This window comes from Myxocyprinus asiaticus, chromosome 33 (genome assembly GCF_019703515.2).
Source record: "Myxocyprinus asiaticus isolate MX2 ecotype Aquarium Trade chromosome 33, UBuf_Myxa_2, whole genome shotgun sequence".
NCBI lineage: Eukaryota > Metazoa > Chordata > Actinopteri > Cypriniformes > Catostomidae > Myxocyprinus > Myxocyprinus asiaticus.
The window spans coordinates 34,792,612-34,803,663 of record NC_059376.1 but is presented as its reverse complement, the minus strand read 5'-3'; the positions used below and the strand labels follow the sequence as shown (position 1 = coordinate 34,803,663).

The window sequence follows — 11,052 nt, the reverse complement described above, 5'->3', positions numbered from 1 at the left end:
TAACTGCTCAGGGCAAATTCTTTTTATTATTTATAGATATTTAGGCTACTATTCATCTGTATGAATTCCGAAGAGACAGATACATTATAGTCAAATTAAATATTAAATTTTTAGAACACTGAGTTATTTCACAAGTGAGCTTGGCACGCGGAAGAAGAAGAATGAGATTGTTTTGTGGGCACAAAGTTGTGCCAGACGGTTTGAAATATGTGGACTTTATGCCATCTTGTGGTTAATGTTTATAACGCAAAATCTGCTGATAAATTTCTAATAACGAACGTAATTTATTAATAGAAAGAGCAACCGAAAAAGTTTGCTGCAGACTAATGTGAAATAATGTGATATTTCTGCTTCAGGAAATTCTAGTAGCCCATAATTTTGTCAAACGACAACAGTTACATATTAATAGATGTAATAGATTTAGAAAAAAAAAAATTGTTATCAGGTAGGCCTAATATCCATAATGTAATATATGTAAATATTTATGGTCCTTCTGAGTTTAATTGCTTGACCTCGAGGTCAGCAATTTAACATGTTTTCAAGATTATTTTAAAAAGCAATGGCAAAACGAAACATATAGTAGGGTACAACGGGGCTAAAGGCTCTGTGGGGTAAAAGGCTCCATTGATTTTATTTTCTCCCAAAACACTAAATAGCATCAAAAACTACCAGAGTACTTTCCTAAGCACCTGTTTGTCACGATACACTGGAAAATTTTCCTGATCCATGAGATTATTGCAGGTGTTGTCTAAAGGTTGATTTTGATGCAATTTGATCCAGTTTTTCTTATTTTAAAAAAATGTTGCACATTTATATAGCTAATGAAAATCCCAGAAATCAACAAATTTCTTTTGAAAATACTTATCATTTTCAGCTTTATTTAAGGTTATTAAATCGAAACAATTTCAATAACTGTCCAATAAGTGAAAGGATAGAATTTGGGGTAAAAAGCCCCCCTGTTGCAGTGGTTTTTCTTAAGTGGGGGGGAAGAGATTTGTTATGAAAAATGTTCAAAGTGGGCTCACATTGACTCATCCAATCATAATACAGATTAGTTTGTTTATAGAATACTTAAGATGTAATAAACTGCCAAATGTGTTTGAAATTAACAGGAAAGGGTTGACATTATCTGAAGTAGTTATTTTGAATAAGCATCATCTTAATTTGTCACTCAAAAAAAGCATCTTGCTGTCTCAAATTTTTTTGCATTATAAATTGTGTCCTATAACTATTGCCCCGGAATCTACACAGTATCACTTTAAACCCCCTAGGGGCCTTTTACCCCAAGTGTGGGATAAAAGGCTCCCTTACCAACCTCACCGACCAGAAAAAAACAAAATGTCCTTAAGGGGTGCCTTTAGCCCCGTTGTACCCTATAGTATGGTATAGTATAGAATAGTATAGTATAGCACAGCATTGCATCGTATAGTATGTCTAAAGATAATATGCTATAGACAATATGTTAAGGTTTGTAAAAGGATTGTGAATAGTATAAATTGCATGATTTTCACTTTTCCCACTTTTGGACATCATGCGTCCATTCTATTAGTGGTAGGACCTAAATGCTGGAACAGTTACTCGCGGTCACAGTAGGCGCTCGTGACTTTTATTGTGACGTACCAGTGACGGACCAAATTTTCAAAACAAGTCCGACTGAATCGGAATTACGTATAACGTTCTGTAGCTACCACTCGTCTGCGCTGTTTTATTTATATTTATCCACAACTAAAGCAAAAATACATTTTATTTCCCTGAAGGCAATTTCCATTCACTACAATGGCGTCCCGATCTCCGTCATCTTCCCCAGACTCAGCGACGGGCTCCGGTACTGATCCAGCCCGGCCTGACACCGGAGAGCCGCTCGGTGGAGGATCCGATTCGGATTCAGATTTCGGATTAGGGAAATTTGATTGTGGCGCTGCAGATACAGCGCTTCGATTAGAAGGAGCAGACCTAGAGAACGAGTTTGAGGCGGCAGCAGACCGGGTCAGAGATCTCGTCCAGACAGCCAGTAGAGAGCAGCTGCTCTATCTGTACGCCAGGTTCAAACAGGTAAACTCACCATACGTGTCTTTGGACTTATTAACAACAGCAGAAAAAAACTGTTCACATGTCTACGAAAGCGCATGTAACCTCGGTTCCCTGAAATGAAGGGAACGAGACATTGCAGTGAAACGCTTTGGGAAATTCCTTTTCTACATCCTAGTTGAAGCCCTTGTATCATAATAACGCAAATCTTATGACTGGCAATGGTGTTTGAGCCCCGCCCTTTCAGGCGCGCGCTTGCCTTATTTAAGCAGGCGCTCAAACACCATTTCTTCAGAATTTTCTGACTGAAGGACAAGAACGTTTGCTCGTACCTCAAACTCTGAAGTAGTAGTGTGGTCAAGTTTTGCAATGTCTCGTTCCCTTTATGTCAGGTAACTGGGGTTACATGAGTAACTGGAGACGCAGTGAAACGCTTTGGGGAGGAGTACCATCACACCACACTTTGTAGCATTGTACCCTACCAGGGTGACACTTAGAAGAATATGTACAGTTGTGCTCAAAAGTTTGCATACCCTGGCAGAAATTGTGAAATTTTGGCATTGATTTTGAAAATATGACTGATCATGCAAAAAAACTGTCATTTATTTAAGGATAGTGATCATATGAAGCCATTTATTATCACATAGTTGTTTGGCTCCTTTTTAAATCAGAATGATAACAGAAATCACCCAAATGGCCCTGATCAAAAGTTTACATACCCTTGAATGTTTGGCCTTGTTACAGACACACAAGGTGACACACACAGGTTTAAATGGCAATTAAAGGTTCATTTCCCACACCTGTGGCTTTTTAAATTGCAATTAGTGTCTGTGTATAAATAGTTAGTGAGTTTGTTAGCTCGCACGTGGATGCACTGAGCAGGCTAGATACTGAGCCATGGGGAGCAGAAAAGAACTGTCAAAAGACCTGCATAACAAGGTAATGGAACTTTATAAAGATGGAAAAGGATATAAAAAGATATCCAAAGCCTTGAAAATGCCAGTCAGTACTGTTCAATCACTTATTAAGAAGTGGAAAATTCAGGGATCTCTTGATACCAAACCAAGGTCAGGTAGACCAAGAAAGATTTCAGCTACAACTGCCAGAAGAATTGTTCGGGATACAAAGAAAAACCCACAGGTAACCTCAGGAGAAATTACAGGCTGTTCTGGAAAAAGACGGCGTGGTTGTTTCAAGGAGCACAATACGACGATGCTTGAACAAAAATGAGCTGCATGGGCGAGTTGCCAGGAAGAAGCCTTTACTGTGCCAATGCCACAAAAAAGCCAAGTTACAATATGCCCGACAACACCTTGACACGCCTCACAGCTTCTGGCACACTGTAATTTGGAGTGACGAGACCAAAATAGAGCTTTATGGTCACAATCATAAGCGCTATGTTTGGAGAGGGGTCAACAAGGCCTATAGTGAAAAGAATACCATCCCCACTGTGAAGCATGGTGGTGGCTCACTGATGTTTTGGGGGTGTGTGAGCTCTAAAGGCAGGGGGAACCTTGTGAACATTGATGGCAAGATGAATGCAGCATGTTATCAGAAAATACTGGCAGACAATTTGTATTCTTCTGCACGAAAGCTGTGCATGGGACGCTCTTGGACTTTCCAGCATGACAGTGACCCAAAGCACAAGGCCAAGTTGACCCTCCAGTGGTTACAGCATAAAAAGTTGAAGGTTCTGGAGTGGCCATCACAGTCTCCTGACCTTAATATCATCGAGCCACTCTGGGGAGATCTCAAACGTGCGGTTCATGCAAGACGACCAAAGACTTTGCATGTCCTGGAGGCATTTTGCCAAGACGAATGGGCAGCTATACCACCTGCAAGAATTTGGGGCCTCATAGACAACTATTATAAAAGACTGCACGCTGTCATTGATGCTAAAGGGGGCAATACACAGTATTAAGAACTAAGGGGATGCAGACTTTTGAACAGGGGTCATTTCATTTTTTTCTTTGTTGCCATGTTTTGTTTTATGATTGTGCCATTCTGTTAAAACCTACAGTTGAATATGAATCCCATAAGAAATAAAAGAAATGTGTTTTGCCTGCTCACTCATGTTTTCTGTAAAAATGGTACATATATTACCAATTCTCCAAGGGTATGCAAACTTTTGAACACAGCTGTATATGAGGTCACTGGCCCATTGGGCAGTAACTTAATATGTCTTAAAGTGTGTATGAAAATGAATAACCCCACTTGGTGAATACCAGATGGGAAGTTAATCTTAATCTGAGGATCTATATGAGTATATAATACACACAGAATAATTTAACCCCTTCATAACCAGGTTGGGAGGGAGGTTTTATTCTATTGGAAGTGCTTGTGACTTCTAGTGGGAGTAAATTGGATAGCGGCCTACACAGGCGGCTGTATTAAAATTATAACAGGTAGCCTGCCCATTACAAGGAGCTCTGACTCACCTGCTGGGTGGTGGAATAGTAAGTTCTAGACAGAGAAAACTCGCAAAGCGATGGACGCCACGTCTTGGTTATAAAACCTTGCGAATGTGTTCTGCGAAGACCATCCTGCTGCAAAACATTTGTCTTGTAGGGATATACCATTTGTCCATGCCCATGAGGAAGCTATACCTCTAGTTGAATGCGCCTTTATGCCAATAAGGCATCTCACGCCCTGTGATTCATAAGCGAGGGCGATCGCATCAACGATTCAGTGAGAGAGCCTTTGTTTGGAGATGGACATGCCTTTTGTGCATGCTCCATAACAAACGAAGAGCTGGGGCCGGTTGCATAAACATAGACATTAACTTAAGACTGCGTCTAACAATTAGTTTGACTAGCTAAAGATGCCATAGAAAGCCTTTTGCATAAAACACGCTCACAGTTGTCTTTAGTAAGACAGTCTAATTTGCATTGCATTGTGGGAAAAGACACTGAACAGCTTTAAAAAAAAATGGCTGACAGTGGACGTTCACAGTTTTCATTCACTGAAAATATTTGCTTGTTAGAGGACTACAGTGCTTCAAAATTGATTCTAATGAACATATTTAGTGATTTTAACCCAAATAATAAAAAACACGTGACATTTCGTTACCATCGTTGAAGTCAAACTCCTCTACTACAAAGTCTCAACTCAAGCCCCTTTCAGCCCTCAATTGAAGCCCCCACTGGCTCAGCTGACAGTTATTTTTCATGGCAACATGGAATGTAAACAAAAGTTAGCCTAGGGGTGTGCTGTCTTACATTTTGATCTTAAATTAGACTGATTTAAGTTCTTATGCAACTGACTGAATAAATTAAGACCAACATTTTAGACAATTAACTAGTAAGACTAGTCTAAAAGTGTTTTATGCAGCCGGCCCCTGATCTGACAGTCTAAACTGGCGAGTGCGCTCCATACATGTGCAATGCCCGCACGGGGCATAATAAATGCGCTAACTGCTTCTCATCTGAATTAGATGGTGGAGAAGAGAAAGCTTGTATAGGTGCACTATCTGAGCCCTAAAGAGCATGGAAAGCACCTTAGGCACATAGCCTTTTTTGGGTTTGATGGTGGCTTTTGAAAGCCCCGGACCGAATTCCAGACATGAACTGTCAGCCGACACACCTGTATATCACCAACCCATTTGGCTGAGGCCAGAGCCAATAGCAGTGCAGTCTTTAAAGAGAGCACACGTAACTCAGCGGATTCCAATGGTTCAAACGGGGGGCTCATGAATGCCCTCAGCACCAGATTTAAGTCCCATGTTGGAACCGTATCAGGGCGAGGGGGGTTCAAGCGCCTCGCTCCCCTAAGGAACTTTATGATCAGATCATGTCTGCCTATAGAGGAGCCAGCCTCTGGGGCGTGAAATTCAGAGATGGTCACTACATAGACCTTAAGCGTTGATGAAGTATGACCTGCATCCAACCGCTCTTGAAGGAATGTAAGGATCTCCGTTACGGAGCAATTCACTCCACTTTAGTGCATAGAGGCGTCTCATAGATGGCACTCTAACCTGCAAAATGGTGTTCATTACAGACTGAGTCAATTTGGGCTCGTTCGCTGTGCTCTGTTCAGGTGCCATATGTGTAGGTTCCACAACTCCGGCTGGGGATGCCAAATCGTGCTCTGCGCTTGAGAGAGCAGATTCCTCCTCAGCTGTATTTCCCATGGAGGGCCGCCTAATATCTCCATTATTTCCGGAAACCATGGCTGGTTGGGCCATTTTGGCACAACCAACAGAACCCTTTCCTTGTCCTCTCTGACTTTGCTGATGACAGAGTGGAAAAGATTACTGGGGGTAATGCATATTTGCATTTCGTCGGCCCCTTGTGGGCCAAGGCGTCCACTCCCAGTGGGGCTTGGGGCATGGAGTACCAAAGAAGGCAGTGGGCTGTCTCTTCGGAGGCATATAGGTCAACTTCCCCTTTGCCGAACATTTCTCAAATCCTCAGAACCGTCTGAGGATGAAGTCTCCATTCCCCCGCCATTGGTCCCTGGTGCAACAGCGTGCCCGCTCCGCAGTTCAGATGGCCTGGAACATATGTCAGGCACAGGGAGAGGAGATTGCGTGCGCTCCACATGAGGAGGGGTTGCGCCAGGCTCATCATTGGTAGAGATCGAGTGCCGCCCTGGCGATTTATGTACGCTACCACTGACCGAATCAGAACGTGATGATTCACTATGTCGGAATGGAAAACTTTCATCGCTAAGAAGATGGGTAGCATTTCAAGGCAGTTGATTTGCCACACCTGTTTCACACCTGTCCAAGTGCCGAAAGACGGGAGTCCATCGCACAGCGTGACCCAACCCATGTTGGATGCATCCGTGGTCACCACTTTTCGTCTGAAAACCTGACCCAGCATGACACCCTGCTGATAAAGGTTTGGAGCTGTCCATGGTGCATGGTCCATGCGCACGCGCTCCCGATGCCAGGCGTGACTTGGTACATGGTGTTTTAGCCAGCACTGGAAAGGTCTCATGTGTAAAAGACCCAATGGTATGAAGGCGGATGCTGCCGCCATAAAACCAAGCATTTCCTTAAAAGACTTTAGGAAATGCTTTCCCCAGTTTGAACCGAGACAGACACTGGTGATTGGTCTGGATGCGCTCGCTCATGAGGTGCGTAATCATGCTCATGGAGTTGAACCCCCCAAAAAGAGATTTGTTGGCTGGGGGAAAGTGTGCTTTTTGCCCAGTTGACATTGAGACCCAGGCTGTTCAAATGGTGAAGAATCAAGTCCCTGTGCTCGTATAGTAGAACCTCTGATCGGGCCAGTAATAGCCAATCATCAAGGTAATTCAGAATGCACTTGCCGTTCATGTTCAAAGGGGCGAGCGCTGCATCGACACATTTCGTGAACGTGTGCAGGGCCAGAGACAATCCAGAGAGAAGGACTTGGAATTGATATGTCATCCCTCCGAACGCAAATCTCAACAGCCTGTGCCGCGGTACAATTCGGATATGAAAGTACACGTCTTTTAGATCTATTGACGCAAACCAATCCTGTGGGCGGATGTGTGAAAAGATCTGTTTCTAAGTTAATATCATGAATGAGCTTTTGGTTGTGCACAGTGTGTGAAATGGGGAAGAAAGGCAAATTTGGCCAGAGCCAAGTTAATATGTACACTAAGGTATGGTTTATGGGTGGCAAAGAACGTCCTGATGTGTCTGCAGGGAATCCTGTCCGCTGATGGGTGTCCGTCGACGGCGAAGAGAGGGCTGATCAAAATGAGATGATTGTCGTAGTCAAGACGAGACGATGTCGGTCTTGAAGGAAGAAAATTCTGAAGAAATTAGTGATGTCCAGTTCGTGAACGAATCGTTATTTTGAACCGGTTCTTTTTAGTGAACGAGTTGAACTAGTTCACCAAATCGGACTAAATCGTTTGAAACAGTTCACGTCTCGAGTCAACACTGATCCATAAGTTATTCTATCTTAACCTGTCTCTCGGATGTGCCTGACACTCCGAATCGAAATGAGCCGATAATATGATCCTAGAACTGGAGATACCTGCTTTTGCCAACTCTTCACAAATCAGACTGAATGCTCGGGTCACAACAGTTCTCGAGTCAACAGTACACTGAACTGAGAATCGCCTCTTTCGGAGGTGAGAACATACTGAGAACTGATGAGCTGCTGACATTGAGCATGTGTGTGATTAAGGGGCGAAATGTATGTTTCAGGTGTATTTTGCTGAACAACAGAGAGTGTAACAAATAAAACATACTGGAAATATGTTTATGACTTGATTGTATTACCGTTTTATCAGTGTATGAAGATGATCCAGTCTACAGCTCTCGAGTATGTCGGACACCTCCGAAAGAGGTGATTCTCAATTCAGTGTACTGTTGACTCGAGAACTGTTACGAGCAACTCATTGTATGGTTGACTCGAGAGCTGTTGCGACCCGAGCGTTCAGTCCGATTTGTGAACTAGTTGGAGCAGTTAATTGCAAAGAAGAGTTGGCAAAAGCAGATATCACCAGTTCTGGGATCATATTACTCCCAGTTATAGGCTTATTTCGATTCGGAGTGTCAGGCACATCCAAGAGACAGGTTAAGATAGAGTAACTCGTGGATCAGTGTTGACTCGAGACACGAACTGTTTCAAACGATTCAGTCTGATTTGGTAAACTAGTTCAACTCGTTCACTAAAAAGAACCGGTTCAAAAGAACGATTTGTTCACGAACTGGACATCACTATTGTCAATCATAAGATTGGCGTTATGATGCAAGGGCTTCAACTAGGTTGTGGAAAAGGAATTCCCCAAAGCGTTTCACTGAATTGTCTCATGAACAGAATCGATAGTGAACTATATTTACAAAGGTTTTGTAACATTCACCGTAACCAGAGCTTTGGCGAAAATGCTATTGTTTACATGGTTATTGTTGCTACTGTAAAGCCATAATGCATTAATGTCTCCCTCAAAACCGATTAATAATCTTTCAGAATCTTACTGTCATTTAAAAAATGTTTGATGACAGTGGTGATAATACCAAATTATCACTGTATTTGTCATTTAAGAACTACTGACTATGGTACTTTCTTGGTGTACACAATGGTAAAGAGGTGTAGCTCTGACAGATGTGTCTTTATTCTGGATGAAAGTCAGTGGAGATATGCAAGAGTGTTTTTAATGTACAACATTTCACATTTGAATCATCTAGTTGGGAATTGTTCAATAAATGCTGAACTTATTTTGTAAACAATAAACAAATTAGTTATTTGCATGTTTGACAGGTCAAAGTTGGTAAGTGCAACACACCAAAACCTGGTTTCTTTGACTTCGAGGGACAGAGGAAATGGTAAGACTCACAATTTGTCATTCAGAGGACTAATTTCTAAAACAAATAAAATAATAATAATAAAAAAGTTTATTGGGGATCATTTCACAGTTGAAACAGATTTAAAGGGATAGTTCACCCATAAATAAAATTCTATCATCATTTACTCACCCTCATGCCATCCCAGATGTGTATGACTTTCTTTCTTCTGCAGAACACAAACGAAGATTTGTAAAGATATATTTCAACTCAGTAGGTCCTCACAATGCAAGTAAATGGGTACCAAAATTGTAAAGCTCCAAAAAACACATAAAGGCACCATAAAAGTAATCCATGCAACTATAGTGGTTAAATCTATATCTTCAGAAGCTATATGATAGGTGTGGGTTAGAAACAGATCAATATTTATGTCCTTTTTACTATAAATTCTCCTCCCTGCCCAGTAGGTTGCGATATGCCCGATTAATGTGAATCACCAAAAACAAAAGAAGAAGAAAGTGAAAGTGGAGATTGATTGTAAAAAAAAGACTTAAATATTAATCTGTTTCTCACCCACACTTATCATATTGCTTCTGAAGATATGGATTTAACCACTGGAATTGTATGGTTTACATTTATGCTGCCTTTATTTGCTTTTGGAGCTTCTAAATTCTGGTCACCGTTCACTTGCATTGTGAGGACCAACATAGCTGAGATATTGTTAAAAAAATCTTGTTTGTGTTTAGCAGAAGAAAGACAGAGTCATACACAACTGGGATGGCATGATGGTGGGTAAATGATTTAAAAATATATATATATATTTTTGGGGTGAACTATCCCTTTAACATTTGTTGTCATCAGAACTCTAGCCAGCTCTTGATTATATAAATGACAGACTAGTTAGGGGGCCAAGCACCGAAGGTGCTGGAACCCTATTGTATTTGTACTGATTTTAGGGGGCCAAGCAGCGAATCTGCTGGAACCCTATTGTAATTGTACTGATTTTCTTCATTTTCTTATTAGGGGGCCAAGCGCTGGAGACATATCATATTAGACATAGCTTTTTGATAGACAACATTGTTCACAAATAACGCTTCAACAAATTTGACCGTGAGCATGCCACAATGGACGTGAGGCTATAACTATGCAACACATTAGCATATTGACACGAAACTTACTAAATCACAATCACATCACAAGCATGTCCTGAGGGTACCTGCAGATTTTCCCCACAGTGCCACCTAGTAGTCAGGAGATATGCATTTTTTTATTTTGCTTATAACTTATGAATAGTTTGGCCTAGAATTATGATTATAAATTTATTATGGTCTCTTTATATTCCTTGGGACATGCCGTATACGCTGATACCAAATTTACGATGGTCAGCCATAGTTCCTGCCCACCATTTTGAATTTGATTGAAAATGTACTTTTTCTAACTCCTCCTAGGTCATATGTCCGATTCACACAAAAGTTGTTGTGTATCATCTAGGGACACTCACAATAAAAAATAAAAAATTCAAAAGCTTTTCGACAGACGAAACGGTTCTCGAATAGCCCACAAACGAAATTGATGGATTGATGGCAAGTCGCCAATAAGGCATCTGAGGCTGTATATCTGCAACACTTTGCCATATTTTCATGAAACTTTGTGTGTGTCATTGTGACCACTCCCTGACCTCACAATATACATTTTGTGATAGCACCACCTACTGGTCAAAAGTTATAAATAATTGTATTTAATTGTATTGAAATTTTAGCAATTCTACCTGTTTTTTATGCTACTTTTCTTTAAGTCAT

The 11,052-nt window shown here is 41.3% G+C and overlaps 1 protein-coding gene across 1 annotated transcript in view; it reads left to right on the top strand.

Moving 5' to 3' along the window:
• Nucleotides 1–1,607: 1,607 nt before the first annotated feature.
• LOC127424474 (acyl-CoA-binding domain-containing protein 6) overlaps nt 1,608–11,052 on the top strand; it is a 61,016-nt gene continuing 51,571 nt past the window's right edge. The window contains exons 1-2 of the mRNA XM_051669740.1: nt 1,608–2,052; nt 9,231–9,295. Coding sequence (XP_051525700.1) covers nt 1,777–2,052; nt 9,231–9,295 — 341 coding nt within the window. The 5' untranslated portion in view covers nt 1,608–1,776. The remainder of the gene's footprint in view (nt 2,053–9,230; nt 9,296–11,052) is intronic.